Consider the following 17,430-nt stretch of genomic DNA (forward strand, 5'->3'; position numbering starts at 1 on the left):
GTACTTTTTCTCTTGCATAATTGGGAATAGATTTCGGATAAGCTCCATTTAATTAAACTCCAGTTCTTTCCAGGAACATCTGGACTTCCTGAGACCTCACTAACCTTCTTTTTGAGCATTAATAGAGCACCATAAAGAAGACAGTTAGAAAGAACCATTTTTTGAATGTTTTCAGCATTCCAAGATATTGCCAAGGGCCGTAAGGTTAAGGAACAGCGGAAGGAAATGCTATTTCTTGTCTGGTACTCTCCAATCAGGGAACTCAAGGAAGCTCTCTACTCAGGGATTGAGGATGTCTCAGCCCCGTGGGTGGGCTGAGTGGACTGTTTCCGAGAAAAGCACTGGGAACACAGAGTGGCAGGCAGATATTGGCAGAGACATAAATATAACCAGGGAGGTAGATGACAATTTGGTGATGTATCTTGTGAATGGTGTATATTCACAGAAGGCCTTTTAAAGATGGAGGCTGTGGGAGTAGGAAAACTTTAGGGCTTGTAGTAATGAAAGCTTTCAGTGTATGTCAAAGAACTTGCTGTTAGTGAGGATGGGAGGAGGGCCAAGGAAGAATGGCAGTTAGAGAGGGAAATAATTAATGGTTTTGCAGCAAACATGGACTTGGCCAGGAAAACAATTCCTTATTTCTAGAAAGAAGAGGAGCGTTTAAAATTTTTAAAATTTTTGTCTGTTTATGACCTGGTTAGGAGCACTGAAACATAAGGAGTCGGGGAAAAGATGGTTGGAGGCTCACTGGAAATGACAGGCGGCTATCAGTGAACGAACTCTTTATCAATGACTCCCAGAGACTGCTGCTAATTTTGATTTGAAAGCTGCAAATCGCTGGTATGTGGTTACAGTTCCTAAGAACAACTTAGATAAGAGGCTTTCAAAAGAGGTTTTGAAAGGGGAAGTGAAATTTAAGATTTAGTTGTCATTGGTCTACATCTAAATGTTTGTTTCTTTAGATATGCACACCAAGGAGCATTTAAAATAAAAAATATTTGCCGCCGGGCGCGGTGGCTCAAGCCTGTAATCCCAGCACTTTGGGAGGCGGAGACGGGCGGATGACGAGGTCAGGAGATCAAGACCATCCTGGCTAACACGGTGAAACCCCGTCTCTACTAAAAAATACAAAAAACTAGCCGGGTTTGATGGCGGGCGCCTGTAGTCCCAGCTACACAGGAGGCTGAGGCAGGAGAATGGCGTAAACCCGGGGGGCGGAGCTTGCAGTGAGCTGAGATCCGGCCACTGCACTCCAGCCCGGGCGACAGAGCGAGACTCCATCTCAAAAAAAAAAAAAAAAAAAAAAAAATTGCAAATTAAGATAGTCTTTATTTAAATTTTATATTTTTATTTCAGTAACAAGTGTGTTTTATAGGGAAAGATCCCAGAGAATAAACTAATCTCAAGACTCCCTTTTATCTTTTTTTTTTTTCTGGTGCCAGGACAAACCACACACATAATACCTGGGAAGAACTAATCAAATGTGTGTGTGTGTGCGCGCACGCGTGTGTGTACCTTGTGCCTTTGGTTCTGATTCCATAATAGCAAATGCCCCAAGCAGCATGGACTCCTCTCCAACTAGGAATTGAGAAATAGAATTTTGGTCGGCTCCTTTGTCCTGTTCTAAGAAATCTCCCAAGGACTGCACCATGTTTATTTTCATTTCCCTGGCTCCTTTCCATTCTGGAAACTTAAAATCGGCTTCATGGCCTCTTGCTTTATATAATTTGTTCAAAAAGGCTTCGTCAGAAACGGATTTGATGTGACATTTTTGCTCTTCCCGTGAAAGTACTTCCTATTCCATGAAAGTAGAAGAGGTGGTGGAAATAACCCTGGCCTTGGCAGACTGATCTTGAACCTGAGAATTAGAGACTGGGCTCCCATCCAGTGACTCTGAGCCAGTAATGAAGTTTAAAGCTATTGGAAGACTGGATGCTGGCTTTGGTAGAGGTGGGGGTGATTTGATACACAGAATAGCTTTGTTTCCCAGAGCGTTGCGGTCTTTCAGGTCATTTGAGGACTTAGGGTGGAGGAAGCCAGTCTTGCCTTCCTCATGGAGCTATGCTTGTTCTTGCCTGGCCTGCACCAGAGCGCATGGCCTTTACCATCAGCCACTTCCAGCCACATTCTACGATGAGTGTGGCCTGGAGTTTTCACTGTACGGCGGAAACATCTCGTGGCGGAAATCATGTGTGTTTAAATCTCATGTTTGTCACTCGTTAGCGCTTGACCCTGGGCAAGTTTTTTGACTTCTTTAAGCCTCAACCCACATTTGTAAAACGGTGATACTTTGTAGAGTTGTGAGGATTAAATAAGATTACAAATGTAGAGCACTCGTTTTATTTAATGTGAAATCACCTACAGGGGAATTCGGGGATTCCCACTGCCTTTGTTTCTTGGCACCTCCCTTCACCAGCTTTTCTGCCCCCCACTCCTTTGTGAAAAGTAGATAGTGCTGGAGACAGCTGAGGGATGCACCCAGCTCAATCCGGGCTTCTCAGTGCCCCAGAGTCCTCCACATCCCCCTCATTTTTTCCCTCTCTGCTCTTGTCTCTCACAAAGATCATCCTTGCGACCTCCTATCCCTTGGGCTATTCTTCGCTGCATTGGGCCTTGGAGAACGCTCAGAGGGTTGGGCATCCGGCAGCCTAGTGTTTGCACTTGCCCTGGAGCGCTCTGCTCAGTCCACATTCTTACCCTGGGTGTGCTGAGGGACAGGAAGAAGGGCTCATTTTATAGAACACATTTCTTCCCCATTCTGCTGGTTTATAACTTTGGCTCCCAGGAAAGAATGGAAGGATGGACACCTCCACCCTATTAGTGCGCTCTCGCTCGCTCTCTCTGTCTCTCTCTCTCTCTCCTCCTCTGTGTGCATGTGTGTATAGCAGGAGCAAGGGGCAGGGTCAGCTGTGTTGAGGACTAGGAGGTAGATGGTCTACCCATATCCAAGGTGGGAAGACCAGGAGAAATAAGAGAAGTAAATGGACAGATCCTCTAAAGTCATCTTTTCCTTATTCCAGCACACCAAGGCATAGTGCATATGGTCTTGGATCTTTGTTCTCTGTTAGCCAAGGGAAAACATATATGGAAAGAAAGAAAGAACGCTTGCTGAGATTAACCTAGAGGGGGCAGGGGCCAGCATCCTGATGTCTATGCTAGGCCAGCATGGTACCAGCAGCAGAATGTGGGCTGTGGACGTGCACTTACCATTTCTGATCAGTTTTTACTCCCTCAGGCTTGGGGGCTGCAAAGGAAGCTAGCCAGGTTTCTGGGAAATTTTGAAGCACTTGGAAATATGATTGAAACAGAAAATTCCTCTGAGTGGAGGAGCTATGTAGGCTGTGTATAGAATCTGTGGATTGGGACCATCCAAGGAATCAGTGTCTGGAAAGCAGCACAAGCTGGTGTGGTGAAGGTTCCCATGATGAGTAAGGACTACCAGGGAAGGTTGGAGAAGAAAGGTTTAAAACTGACGAGGAACCTCCAACCCACCTTAGGGACAATTTGGGTTCTTTAAAGTTCCATTTGGATCCCAGTCCCTCAACGAGCACTCGAACTTGCCCCTGTTTATCCATCCCATCTGCCATGACCACATCAAGGCTCTTCTTAGAACATTATTTGAGTTGTATATTAAAGTGTTAGGGTGCCTGGTGGTCTAGACTCTTTCTAGGGGGTCTTGTTCTCTGAACCTTTAGAGGAGGAAATTTTCCCTGCTGAATATTGCTGAGAGGAAAGGTCCGGAATGGCCTGGCCAGTGTCTAGTGTGACCACTCTGCCTCTGAGCTATATTTGACTGAGTCAGGTGGTTGGTGAGTCCCACGCGTCCTCTGGATTGGGTCTACCCGCAAAGGAGAGGACTCAGCCTGTAGATTTTATTGCCACCGCAACCAGAGCTGTCAACTGCCTTCAATGTCTAGGAAGATTGAATCAAAGGAGGGCAGAGAACCTTGGGTCCCCAACGCGTTCTATGAGCTCTTGGGTTCTTCCTGTGGTGCTTTGTAGGAACAAAAGAACAGAACAAACATGTTGGAGTACTGTCCCTAACATTTATTCTCAGGTGGTGGCTGGGAGGGGTGAGGTGTAGATATACTTCCTCTCTTCTCGTGGAGCCTTACTGAAGACAGGAGCGTGTGTTTATCAGCTGAGAAGGGCAGTCTCGCCATCTTAAAGACCTGCCCTCCAGCCCCTTCAAATGCCACACCTCGCAGGAAGCACTCTCTCCACAACTGTTCAGAGAACCCTGACCAGAGAAGCTCCCGCACTTCTCATATTAACTCCGATTGTGCTGAGGGGGAGGGGAGGAGTACACAAAGCAGGAGGTGGGTGGGGAGGCTGGGGTCACACAGCCCAGGAGGGGCACGCCGGGCCAGGTGCTCCGTAAGCACAGGCTCCCTCCTCCCTCCCTCCCCCCAGTGCACCAGGCTCTGGTGGGGCCGGTCCCACCGCAGAGTTCAGAGGCATCAAGTCCAAGGACAGAACTGCAAGAGTATGGACACGAAACACCAAACAAATTGGGGGTGGGCTCCCGGCCATCCTGGTGAGAGGGAGGCTCCTTTAGCCAAGGCCATTTCTGGCTTCTCAGCCTCCAGGGTATGGGCTATGAGCAGCCGTGGGGAGCCGGGGTTTCTGGGGCGGCTCAGTGCTGGGAAGACCTCATCCCCTTCTCCCCAGGGCTGTATGGGAGCACAGGCACAGGGGCAGGGAGGGCTTGTGGTCAGCGAGGGGGAGAGCCCACGGAGAGTCCAGAGAGTGGACCGCAGTTTCGTGAAAGCAAAGTTCTAGCTGCCACTTGTGCCTGTGGGCAGAGCAGGTGGTAGAGGGGCCTCCAGGAAAGGGCCGGGGACATGGTGTCCAGCACTGAGCACAGCGCACTCAGCCGCGCCCTCTGTCTCCCCACCCGCCCACCTCTGGCACACCGCACCTGGGGACCCAGATTTGTGCTTGATCAGAGCTTCGAAGGAAGGCGGTGGCAGAGGCGCTGGGAGGCTGTCCTGGAGGTGGCCAGTTCTGGGGTCCTCTGCAAAGTACCCCTCGTCCCTGGACAACCGGAACCTGCCCTGCCCTCTTCCCTGGCCCATCCCACCCGCAGTGTGTGATCCTTAGACGTGAGTCTGCATCCGCCGCTGCAGGGGTCGACTGGGGTCAGAGTTCTGGGACGAGGACTGGGAGTGGTGGGAGGAGGAGGCAGAAGCCTTGCTGGCCTTGTCGAACTGCACATAGCCGTCCTGCTTGCCGCTGCTGCTGACGCTGCTGTCACACTGCGTGTCCAGGAAGGAGCTGCTGTCGCTGAGGGAGCCTCTCTGGAACTCCCGCTCACAAAGCTCGATGGACGAGCTGCCCATCCCCAGCACGAACCGCTGCCCGTAGTCGTAGAGGCGGCCCTGGCCGCTCAGGGTGCTATAGATGTTGGTGAAGGACATGCCTGTGGGCACACGCTGCTTGCCCGCAGGACGCAGGTCGGGCTGGCAGCTGGAGAGGGAGATGGTTGGGGTTGAGTGGTGCTCTTTGAAGGTGTTGACGCTGTAGTAGCCATTGGTGGGGTCCTGGGTGGGCGAGAGAAAGAGGAGCATCACCTGGTGGAGCCTCCACTGAACGTGACTGGGGTTTCCAGGCTGAGCCCGTCCTCTTATGCGGGGAGGGAAGAGGGAAAACAGGAGGAAGGGAGTGACCTGGTAGGGAGCAAACTCGGGGGTGAACAGCTGCGGGGAGGGTGCAGGGGCAGAAGGACACTGAGCAGGAGATGGCAGAAGGGGAACTGCGGACCCCAGGAGGGGAGGGCCGGCAAGGGTGAGGGCTGAGGGCCAAAGGAGGGAAGCAGAGGCTCTTGACTGGGTTTGTGTCAGGGTGATGCAAGGTCATTTGAAAATCAGACTTTTTAATTGTTTTTATCCAGAACATGGATGCTTCATTTTGAATCTACATGTGAGGAGGCTGTGGAAGAGAACTGTGGAGTCTCAGCATTAGCTCTCTCAGCCTCCTCAGCGTTGGGGTGGGGAGAGCAGGTGCCTTAGGCAGGGACGGGTACCTGCCACCAAGCTGGCCTCTGGCCTTCTCTTCTCGACTTGCTGTCATTTGTTGTATAGATTTGGGGTTTGGGCCATCAGAGCTTAAGACCGGATTCCACGGCTGTGTCTTATAACCTGGGGCCCTTCTTACCTTCAGGTTCTGAAACTCTTTCTCCTCTTCTTTGAGCACCTCCAGCTGTTTCAGGACTGAGTCTTGCTGGAATTCACCCCGGTCCATCTGCAACCCAAAAAAGGCTGCTCAGTGGATCGGAGGTGGCTACACCTCCACTTCCCCCAGGGAAAAGATGAGATCAGAAACTCAAAAGATTGCCCTATATAAGCCCCACAACCCCTCACTGCCTGGACCATGTGGAAGACTCAGGATGAGTTCCTGGACCCCCATCCTAGGAGACAGGGAAGCAGCTGAGGGGGATGGGTAGGTCGGTGAGGTGAGGGGCAGTTAGGGGAGGCAAGGGGCAGGTATCTGAGGCCACACTTTCCTCGCTTGGGCGAGGGCATCACCAGAGATCTCACATGCCTGATTCAATTCCATTCACTGAACGTTTGTTGTAAAATGCCGGCCAGGTGCTCTGCTAAGGATCAGGGATCCACAGATTAACGTACATTAAGATACAGCTCTGCTCATCAGGGAGATGGACTTGTAGATAAATAATTTCAGAATATCAACCACTAGGCACGGCCAGGCTCCTTAGGGCAGTTTCTTATCCAGCGTGCAGGCCTAGTGCAGGCCTTAAGGAGTCACAAGGAATAACCATCTGTGAGATGCTGGCGACATGGGCCACACCTGTTATTCTAATGAAAAGTTATCTTCCTTAGAGATGCCAAGCAGCCTGAGGGCAAGGATCACTTCCTGCTTGTCTCTGGGTACCCCCACACCTGGTTCAGTGCTTTGCATGTTGTGGTCACTGACCTTGCATGCTTTTGGGATGGAATCTCTTAATTATTTGATTTGCCAATGCCTAGCACAGTGCCTGATACACAATAGAGCTGCTTCAAATGGTATGTATATGTTGAAGGAATAGGCAAAGTGGCTTAGCTCTAAATTACTAAAAATTAACATAATTATTAGACGTAAGATGAAAAAGCATACTCCACACACAGTGGGCGTATGAATTAATCTGAATAACCACAGTGATGCTTAACCTGCTTGCCATGTGTCTCTCTGCTAGTTGCATGGTATAGGTAGTAGGTTCCCTCCTACTCTCTGGGCTGGGATGTTTCTTCTCTCTTGCAACTTGCTTTCCTCGTTTCTTTTTGGAGCCCCGTGGAATGAGTCAAGGTGCTGCCACCCTGCTGCCTCCTCACTAAGGAGACCACGTGGTTCATTTTTCCAGTAAATGCTCTGGCACTGTCCGGATTGGAGACCTTCTTTCCCATCAGATTCAATTGCTAAGTCTGCCTCTCCTTGCAGATGGGTCTGTCTTGGGGCCAGGAGGTGAAAGGAATGGGAGAATGACGATCTCCTCAAGGGGTGGCTTAGCCCAGAGCCCACAGCAAGTCCCTTCTGCTCCCGCCTGACGCTGAGCGGCCCACACTCTTGCTGTGGGTTTGGACTAAGGGATGTGGAGACAGTCTGAGGCAAACAGAATGTCCCAGTGGGAGAGAATTCAAGGTCCCATTTGGGATGAAGGACACACCTGATTAAGCTTAAGTATAGAGACATCATCCCTTCTGAGGTCTAGGCTGTGGTTTCCTCCCTCATAAAATTAAACACTCCACTGTGTCAGGCCCTGTGTTAGGCCCCGGGGGAAACAGATGAGCGTAGACTCGAACATGACCTTTGCCCTCGAGGAACTCTGGGATAACTGGGGAAGCTAACATGGAACTGGGGGAATGCACTATAAAGGAGGCACATACAAAGTGTTTTGGGAGAGCAGAAGGTGCACAGCTCTGCCAGGGGCGGGGAGGACAAGCCCGGAACATCTTGGAGTTGATTGTTATAAGAGAATGTGAAATTCAACAGACAAAATTAGCAGGCAGAGGGAACAGCCGGTGCACAGGCCTTTGAAGTCTGAAAGACTCGAAGGCCAGGAATCAAGCTCTTTGGCATGTCTGGAAGGCCAGATGCACTTGGCCGGAAAATGGAGCTGGAGAGGTTGGTGGCTGCCTGGCACTGAGGAGCCCTGATGACACACCAGGAAGTTGGACTCTGTCCAGCAGATGTGGGGAGCCGCCGAGGAATTTTAAGTGGGCAAGTAACAGGACCAGATTTGCATTTTAGAAAGACTCCTTTCTCAAGGCTCTCGAGGGTGGATTGAGAAAAGAGACAAAAGACTAGAGGGCTGACACCAACTGGGAGGCTGCTGTAATCATCCAGGGGAGGAAGGATGAGGCCGGAAGTCAAGAAGTGATGGTGGAGGACAGGTGGGGCACACATTTGAGACACTTTTTGAAGTGAAATTGACAGGACCTGAAAATCAATTGGAGAGAGAAAGCGTAGCCAAGGGAAAAGTCAGTTTGACTCATTAAACGTCTCTACCAGGGTCTGTGTAAGGCTCTGAAGACCCCAGGATTAACACAGCAGCAGCAGCTCACCCTCTAGCAACATAAATAGCTAATATTTGTTGAGCACTTACTGTGTTCCATGGGCTTCAAGCCCTTCTGAGTTTTGCCCACTTCACCCTCACCACAGCCCTGTATACTGTGGCTTTCAGACCCATTTCATGGATGAGGACACTGAGGCACCAAAAAGCCCATCTACTTTATCCCTTGCTTCGCCGCCTCCACTCCAACATGTTACAACCAAGGCAACTAGAAACTTCTAGCATAGGCCAGGCGCGGTGGCTCAAGCCTGTAATCCCAGCACTTTGGGAGGCCGAGACGGGCGGATCACGAGGTCAGGAGATCGAGACCATCCTGGCTAACCCCACGAAACCCCGTCTCTACTAAAAAAATACAAAAAACTAGCCGGGCGAGGTGGCGGGCGCCTGCAGTCCCAGCTACTCAGGAGGCTGAGGCAGGAGAATGGCATAAACCCAGGAGGCAGAGCTTGCAGTGAGCTGAGATCCGGCCACTGCACTCCAGCCTGGGTGACAGAGCGAGACTCTGTCTCAAAAAAAAAAAAAAAAAAAAATTAAAAATTAAAAAAAAAAAAGAAACTTCTAGCATGGTTGTCTAGGTTTCTGCCTGGACAACTGGGTAGATGATGGCCCATAAATGGGGATTCGGAAGAGGAGGAGCAGGCTTAATGTGGCTGGAGAAGTGATGAGTTCACTTGCAATCCAGTCCCCAAGGAGGAACCTGTGTTTCGTGCAGACTTCGTTTTGGTGGGGTGTGGCGGATGAGGGAGAGGACTTGTATTGAATATCTATAATAGCTATGTGTGTGTGTGCAGTGGGTTGGGGGGGATTATATGTTATATAACAACATATTGTGGCAATTTATGCATATGTCTTTTCTCCTTACGGAAAAGCCAGGCTCTCTGAAGGCTGGACTGCAACTTTTTCGTTGTTATTGTTTTGAGATGGAGTCTCGCTCTCACCCAGGCTGGGGTGCAATGGCCTGAGCTCAACTCACTGCAACCTCCACCTCCCGGGTTCAAGCAATTCTCCTGCCTCAGTTTCCCTAGTAGCTGGGATTACAGGCGCCTGCTACCACGCCCAGTTAATTTTTGTATTTTTAGTAGGGATGCAGTTTCACCATGTTGGCCAGGCTGGTCTTGAACTCCTACCCTCAAGTGATCCTCCCAACTCGGTCTCCCAAAGTGTTGGGATTACAGGCGTGAGCCACTGCGCCTGGCCTGCACTGCATCTTAGATGCCTTTGAGTCTCCCAGAACACAAGCACAGTATAGCAGGCACACAATCACATTTGTTGGCTGACAGTGTGTGCCTCACCTATTGTGGGGTGGGCGGGGGGCATCTTGACCGCTGCTTTGCTTTTTGGAAGCATCTAGGTCATTGAGAAGCCTCTAGTCCCAGGACCTTCTGGGAATGGGTCACGGGATGGGATGGGGCGTAATCGCATTCTTACCATTAGCTGCTTGATGGTGGAGTGCTCCTCAGCCTCCCGACCAGAGGCCGGTTCCTTGTGGACAATTTCCACTCGGATATCATTTTTGGCTGACACAACACCTTTGAGATCTGGAGATAAAATAGTAAAGTGTAGATGATAGATTTAGTTCTTACTTTTGAGATGTCAAGCTCCCTTGCAGTCCCCTGCCTCCGCTCTGCCACCCTCTGCATTTCCCCTTCAGCCCCTGAACTCGGCAGCTTCACTGACCCGCCACCAACAGAACCTCCATATGGAGATGCTGTGGGCATTTGGGCCTCAGAGGAGGCTGACCCCATGGGCGGCCTGGCTCCTGTCACATGCCCCTCAGCCATGCACCCTTGGCTTGAAAGATTGTCTTCAGCCACTTGTCCACCTTACTGAGCTAGGTCCTTTTCATCCTACTGAATTCTCACTTCTTTCTAGAAGTCTTCTCTGACTTACTCTACCAGGCAGACTCCGATCCCTCCATTCATAGAACCACAAATCTCAGTGTTGGAAAGGACCTTAAATTGCCCATGGCCAACCCCCATCTAAAGAGAAACACCCCTGAGGCGCTGGGCAGCTTCTCTGTGGACGCCTCCATGATGGAAGCTTTACTGCCACTTCTGCAGGAGGCAGCCTGTTTCTAGTTGGAGAACTCTGTTAGAACATTCTTGGCTGGACGCGGTGGCTCACGCCTGTAATCCCAGCACTTTGGGAAGCCAAGGTGGGCAGATCATGAGGTCAGGAGTTTGACACCAGACTGACCAACATGGTGAAACCCTGTCTCTATTAAAAATCCAAAAATGAGCTGGGCATGGTGGTGGGCACCTGTAATGCCAGCTACTGGGGAGGCTGAGCACGAGAATCACTTGAATGAACCCGGGAGGCGGGGGTTGCAGTAAGCTGAGATTGTGCCACTGCGCTCCAGCCTGGGCAACAGGGCAAGACTCCGTCTCAAAAGAGAAAAAAAAAAAAAAAAGGGAAATTCTTGAGGAGCTGGCGCTGTGGCTCATGCCTGTAATCCCAGCACTTTGGGAGGCTGAGGCAGGCAGACCACTTGAGGCCAGGAGTTCGAGACCAGCCTGGGCAACATGGTGAAACCCTGTCTCTGCAAAAAATTTAAAAAATAGCCAGGCATGGTGGCACACGCCTGTAATCCCAGTGACTCAGGAGGCTGAGGCATGAGAATCGCTTGAACCTGGGAGGCAGAGGTTGCAGTGAGCTGAGATCATGTCACTGCACTCCAGCATGGCCAAAAGAGAGAGACTCTCTATAAAAAAAAATCATATGTATATATATGCATATATATGTGTGTGTGTGTATATATGCATATATATGTGTGTATATATATGTGTATGTGTATATATTTATATGCTCCCCTATAATTTCCACTGAGAGGGTGGTGATGGAGGTCCTGAGACCACATTATTGCTGGGGTGGTCATGAGAGCCAAGGCTGCTTAGCTCGGAGTGCAGAAGACACAAGGGGAACAGCTTTCTTCAGACATGTGCAGGCTGCTGAGTGGAGGAGGAGACCATCCCGGTGATTGATTTTGTGCATTATACTCATACAATATTAGTGCCAGATGGAGTCATCAGGGTCGTATCCTCATTATAAATGATTAAGCCAAGGCCTGGAATCGCTGTAGCTGGCCCAGGGTCATGTGGCAGAAAAGGTGGGACTGGAACACTGTGTCTCCATTGTCTTCACCTGTTCTCTGCCATCCAATCTCTCACGCATATCTCCTGGGTGCATGCAATTCTTCAAGCATGCACAAACACTAGAATTTTATTGGTAATCACTGAAGACTTTTACAAGTTTGCTATAAGCAATTCCTTTATTGCTTCCCCACCCACTCCCCCACAGCTATGTGAGTGACCCGATTTTTCTGGTGAGACTAGCAGCTCTTTAGTTTATTTTTATTTTGTTGTATAGATGGGGTCTTCCTAGACTAACAGCTCTTGTAGAGCAAGGATCAAACCACAAACCACTTAACCACTTTTCCCCCTATCTTTCTGTACAGTTCCTGATCGAAAGAGCTATGTGTTCAATCCAAAATGCTGGCTGCCCTGCAGATGAAGCTCAGTCTAGTCCAGGTCAACCTCAGCCTACTGCCCACTCTGCCAGAAGCCATGTTGCCCAGGCTCACATACACCGATACATCAGACCCACTCCCTGCCCAGGAGCTCACAGCACTGTTAGGACCCCTGTTCATTGCACTCCTGCTTACTTGCTCTCCGGGGCAGCCTAAGCCTGGCCTTTTTCTCTGTCCCCCTCCCTGAGATCCCGGATCTCCCTCCCGTACTTCTCTGGGAACGGGCACAGCAGAAGGCCACGATGGTTGCCATAAGGACGAGGAAGGCCACACCAGCTCCTACGGCCACCCCAATGATGACGGCCATCGGCACAGACTCTGTGGGAGAGAAGCGGGCACAGCTGACGAGCGATGGGGAATGGCCTACTATCCCCCCAAGATCTCACCCCGTTCCTGTGGGTGCAGCCCCTGCCACATGGGGCCCTCCTGGGAAATGCCTCAGTCGGGCCTGGGCAGGCACAGGCCGAGTCCAACCGGGGTCAGCTCTAGCTGGGACTGCAAAGACCAGGGTGGAGGACACGGGGGCTTGGTGGGTGGAGGAGAGGGCGGGGGAACTGGGGCAAAGGGCAGAGGAAGGAGAGCGAGGCAGGCAGACACGGAGAAGGGAGGGCCAGGGAACAGGAGGACTGGAGATGAAGGGTGAGGCTGGCACGATGGAGCTCTCTCTGGCATTAAACAGGAATGCTCTATCACACTTTGGCCAGTGAGTCATAGGCCCTGGCTTTTTTTTGAAAAACGACTATGGTCACTGCCCTTGTTTGTTCAGAATGTTCTCTCCTTCCCTTCCCTTTCTCGGGTGAATACAGAGGACATCCGGCTCTTAGCATTTCCAGGTCTAAGCAGCTTCCCTCCAGGTCTGCTGGGCATCAGTTGTGGCCCTCAGGTGTCCAAGTCTCAGGGGCCAGGGAGCAGGGTTACAGCTTCTCCACTACAATCTCTTTAAGGAGAGAGGCCCCTTTCCCTCCATCTCCAGGTCTGCAGCTTCTCCCTGGAGGCCTCCCCTCTGAGCATCCTAGCACCCCTCCCGGCAAGAGAGGCCCACACACTGGGCAGGCAAGGCCTCACCCCTGCTGAGTCTCTGCCGCCTGTCTCCTGCCCAAGCCGAGTGGGGGTAGGGATAGGGAGGGTAAGGATGGAGTTGGGGGTGATCTTCCAGACAGCTCTGGCCCATTCTACGGCTGCAAGTGGGGCCTGAGCACACGATCTGGGGCCATGAGGAGTCCATCAGGAACAGAACTAGAGAATGCTGGGGCAGGGAGAGCTTGGGGCTCTCACTGAGGTCCAGAGAAGTCAAGTGATTTGGCCAAGGACACACAGGAGCTGCACAGCCAGGGTCAATCTAGGTCTCCTGTCACTGCCCTCGCCCCTCCACTCACCCCACTCCCACCCTGTCCAGCTCCACCCACAGAGTGACATGTGAGATCCTCTACATCTCATACGCTCGGTACCACCCAGGCTGCCGCTGCTCCGAGTCCTGGCTCCATCCCTTCTTCTGAGCAACGGACTTTGCCTTTCTTATATCTGTAGAGTGGGGATAATGCTACCGCCCCTCTGAGAGTTGTTATGGGCTTGAGCTGGGTGAGTGTGGGCAGAGGCCTCGGAGCAGAGTCTGGTACCCAGCCCTGTTTGGTGTTTGCTGTTGTTGTTACCTGGGAAGGGGTCACCAGCAGTTCACAGTCCTTTATTTTTGGGACGAAGTCTGGCTGTGACGCCCAGGCTGGAGTGCAGTGGCATGATCTCAGCTCACTGCAACCTCTGCCTCCTGGTTCAAGTGATTCTCCTGACTCAGCCTCTTGAATAGCTGGGATGACAGGCGCCCACCACCATGCCTGGCTAATTTTTGTATTTTTAGTAGAGATGGGGTTTCACCATATTGGCCAGGCTGGTCTCAAACTCCTGACCTCAGGTGATCCGCCCGCCTCAGCCTCCAAAAGTGCTGAGATTACAGGCGTGAGCCACTGCGCCTGATCAGCAGTTCACAGTCTTAAAGGCCAGGAAAGCTCCTTTTAAAGACTGAGCCCCTCCCCAGCCTACCCTGCGTTCGTCAGTGTGGGCGACTGGGGACAACTAGGTATCCGTTCTGGGTTACAACCCAACAAGCCTTTTGTTGTCTTTTTCTTTAAAGAGAGGAGAAAGACCTCAAACCCTGGCCTCTGAAGATGCTGGTGGGAGGAGGCATCGAAGGGTGGCGGTAGGGGGGCAGCCATTTGCCCTCCGGCCAGAGGAAGCTGGCGCCCCTGGCTGGCAGTGTTGTTAGTTAAGTTGGCGCATCCCTTTGCCACCCCAGGACTTGCACACGAAGCCATTCGTTACCTACCGATTAGTGGCCAGGACAACTGCGGGGGTGACGGGGAGGGAACCAAGAGGAAGAGGTAGACACTTGGGGGTTGAAACGCGAGGTGCCCAAGTTGGTTCAAGAGTCAGACTGAGAAAAGGGGCTGGGACTCAGCTGAGCTTGCCTTGCCCAATAGATGACAGTGTCTCTAGGTTTCAGTTCCATGAGGAAAGGGAAACGGCTTTGGCAGCTCATGGACTCTCTGCTTTGGAATTGGATGGATTTGGGTTGGTTTCTCCTCAGATTCCTGGTAAGTTTCCTTGGAAAAACACAGGGCTTGTCTCAGCAGAACTCAGAGCCAAAGTATGCCCATGGAAGGCTCCTTAACACCTCTGGGCCTCAGTGCCTTGTCTGCAGCCTGGAGAGCTGGGCAGCGGCATTGAAGGTGCCTTCCGATCCTGGGATCCACAGCCCGTGTTTCCACATGCTGCTGACGGCTGGGGGCGGGGCGCCCTCTTAGCGGGACAATGGTCCCTGGGCAGGTGGGCAGGGGGAGAGCAGGGGGTCCTGTGGGGGTGAGCGCCCCGGGGTGGCATCCCTTTCCAGTCCCCAGCCTGCCTGTGTGTGTTTCTTCCTTGCCTGGCTCCCTCAGGTTTGGCCGAGGGTGATGTGCAGGCCCCTCCTCTCTGCACAGAGCCTTCCCTGCCTGGCCCCTCGAGAGAGACTGGAGGGAGGGGCTGTCCCCGCTCAGCCTCCCCTCCATCCAAGGAGGTTGCCAGGCACCAGGAGTCAGCCACCGAGGGGAGAGGGTGTTAGGGAGCTCTGGATGAGTGTCAGCAGACACAGGAGACACGGAGACAGGAGACACCACCCTCAGCATTAGCACGGACCTGGGGAGAATGCAGCGGGAGGCTGGCAGCTTTCTGGGTTGCCCCAGCGTGGGCTGCAGGGGCCTCTGTGAGCGACCTGTGCCCTGGGTTGGTGCTCTGATAGGGGCATGTCTGCCAGGAGGGGCAGAGGCAGGGGCACGAGGATCCCACGTAGAGCTTGAGGAGGTAACACGGGCCAGGGGCCAGTGTGGCAGGAGGCCTAGGGTGGAGGACCACTCAAGTCTTCAGCATGGCCATAGAGCCTGGCATGCTGGTCCTGATTCTCTTTTCTGTTTTTCTGCTTGGGGGTGGGGTTGAGAGCAACTCCACCCAGGGGGCATGATGACTGCTTTGCTGTGTGTGCCTGGGGAGGGAGGCGCTGCCCTGCAGCCTCAGCCTGGGGTGAGATGACACTTCCACGGGGACTGCAGGAGTAGGGAGGGGTGGCAAACAGCAAGCATGGATGCGCAAGCCACAGCAGGGGCTGGGGCCCCCGGTGTCCTGGGAAGCAGTGGCCAAGCTGGTGATGATGTGGAGAAGTAGGAAGGGTCGGAGAGAGCCTGGAAGCAGAAGGCAGTCAGGACAGGGACCAGCTGACCCCAGAGGCCAGCTGACCCCAGAGGCCAGGAGTCAGGGCTCCCGAAGAGAAAGGATGGAAGGAATGGAGCAGGGAAGAGTGAGAGCCAGTGTCCCAGAGCGGAAGGAGTTGTGGGTTCCAGCGGCAGGCAGGAGACAGGTCTCTGGGGTCCCTAGGCCCAAGATGGCTGGGACCCCCCCGCCCCGCTGCTCTGACTACGCTAAACCCTCAGGACGGGGGAGGGCAGAGACATTATTGGCCAGCACAGGCCTCCCTGCCCCCTGCTGGGTTCCCTCCCCAGCTAGCCAAGAAATCCCTTCCCCCACCCCCTGCCCAGGGCCATTCTCATCATCTCCTTCCGTACCTGCTTCCAGCCCGGCTCCCGACTTCATTTCCGAACCTGTTTGGAAATAAAGCAAGCGTCTACAGCCAGGGCCTGGCTGGCCAGGGTAGGGTGGGACTGGGGATTAGCTGCTTGAGGGGGGCTGGGTGAGGGGTTCCTTTCCCAGTCACGTCTCTGGGACCCCCAACAGATCCAGGCTAGCCCAGTTGAACGTGGAGTTCATTCAGACTGACTTAGAGACCGGAGGGGCTAGGGACCAGAGAGAGAAATCATGTCTCGGAGGGGTCTGGGGAGGTTGGGGTGAGAACACTTGGGGGAGGGCATGGGGGTGGGGGCACCAAGGAGAAGACACGGAGGGTAGGCAACAGGGGACCAGGAAGGTTTGGGATGATGTGTGGATGATATTATGCAAATTATGTGCAAAGCATTATGCAAAGCAGCATCTATTAGGGAAGAGGTGTTGGGAGATACTGTGTGATTTGACCCATAGGTGTGATCCTGGTGTGGTCCACTGAGGCCTGGGGACCCTACTGAGACCACCCACTTGGCCTAGAATCTCTTGCTGGGTCTGACAGCCTGCGAATGGGCCTTTACAAGAGGGCGTCAGAGACGGCCAGGACTGAGGCCTCCTGGGCGCCCGAGGCCCATCCAAAGGCCCAGGCCCAGCTGAGCACGAATCCCTGGTCCACCATGGCTTAGCCCCTGCTGGCAAAAGGGCAAGATTGACCACCCCTCTCAGAACCCAGCTTGCTGCTGGCTGTGGTGGAGCTTCCGGAGCCACCCCTCCGGGCCCCTCCAAGGCTCCCCATCCTGCTGTCTGTGCCTGAGAGCTCCAAGCAGACCTGGAGATCTGAGCATCTTTGACCAGGAGCTGGGATGTCAGTGCACGGGGGCTAGTGGGGTGAGCCTTCTTCCTCCTCCTTCTCACCCACCGGACTGCTTTGCCCAGCGCTGCCTTTGCGGCACAGGGGTCCCTGTGCCTCCTAGGTCTGCAGGTGGTGTGAGCCCAGCCCCCGGCCCTAGGGATCTGGACAAACAAGCCCGACCCCTTAGCTTTGGAGTGGGTGCCCTCTGTGGGACTTCCGTCTGAGTAACTGGATGGGCTTGTCATCTTCACTGTGGCTGGGCCAGGTTCCCAGCACACCCATGCCAGTATATCCCACGCTCCACCCAGGTATGACACCTCCCAAAGGGCACTTTGGTGTCAGACCAGGGCCCACGGCGGAGGGCAGGGCGCAGAAGCCGAGGCCTCTGGAGGCTGCTGGGCAGCT

The 17,430-nt window shown here is 53.0% G+C and overlaps 2 protein-coding genes across 7 annotated transcripts in view; one reads left to right on the top strand and one right to left on the bottom strand.

Annotated features, from left to right (window-relative positions):
- ST3GAL4 (ST3 beta-galactoside alpha-2,3-sialyltransferase 4) overlaps positions 1–17,430 on the top strand; it is an 86,516-nt gene that overhangs the window by 66,317 nt on the left and 2,769 nt on the right. For 2 of the 3 annotated variants that reach the window (XR_012423883.1, XR_012423885.1), the window contains 2 exons: positions 702–840; positions 12,024–12,789. The exons of the other annotated variant lie outside the window; for it this stretch is intronic. The gene's annotated coding sequence lies outside the window, so the exon portion shown is untranslated. Of the gene's footprint in view, positions 1–701; positions 841–12,023; positions 12,790–17,430 lie in introns of those variants that run through there. 3 annotated transcript variants of the gene reach the window in all.
- Positions 4,027–17,430, bottom strand: part of KIRREL3 (kirre like nephrin family adhesion molecule 3) — a 575,278-nt gene continuing 561,874 nt past the window's right edge. Inside the window, exons 13-17 of one of the 4 annotated variants that reach the window (XM_005580133.4) lie at positions 16,181–16,216; positions 12,306–12,413; positions 9,998–10,107; positions 6,157–6,243; positions 4,027–5,543 (exon numbers count right to left, since the gene is read on the bottom strand). In XM_005580133.4, the coding sequence (XP_005580190.1) occupies positions 5,100–5,543; positions 6,157–6,243; positions 9,998–10,107; positions 12,306–12,413; positions 16,181–16,216 (785 nt within the window). In that variant the 3' untranslated portion in view covers positions 4,027–5,099. Of the gene's footprint in view, positions 5,544–6,156; positions 6,244–9,997; positions 10,108–12,230; positions 12,414–16,180; positions 16,217–17,430 lie in introns of all 4 variants that reach the window. The other 3 variants (XM_045369970.2, XM_015435927.3, XM_045369971.2) reach the window with 3 other exon arrangements.

This window comes from Macaca fascicularis, chromosome 14 (assembly GCF_037993035.2).
Source record: "Macaca fascicularis isolate 582-1 chromosome 14, T2T-MFA8v1.1".
NCBI lineage: Eukaryota > Metazoa > Chordata > Mammalia > Primates > Cercopithecidae > Macaca > Macaca fascicularis.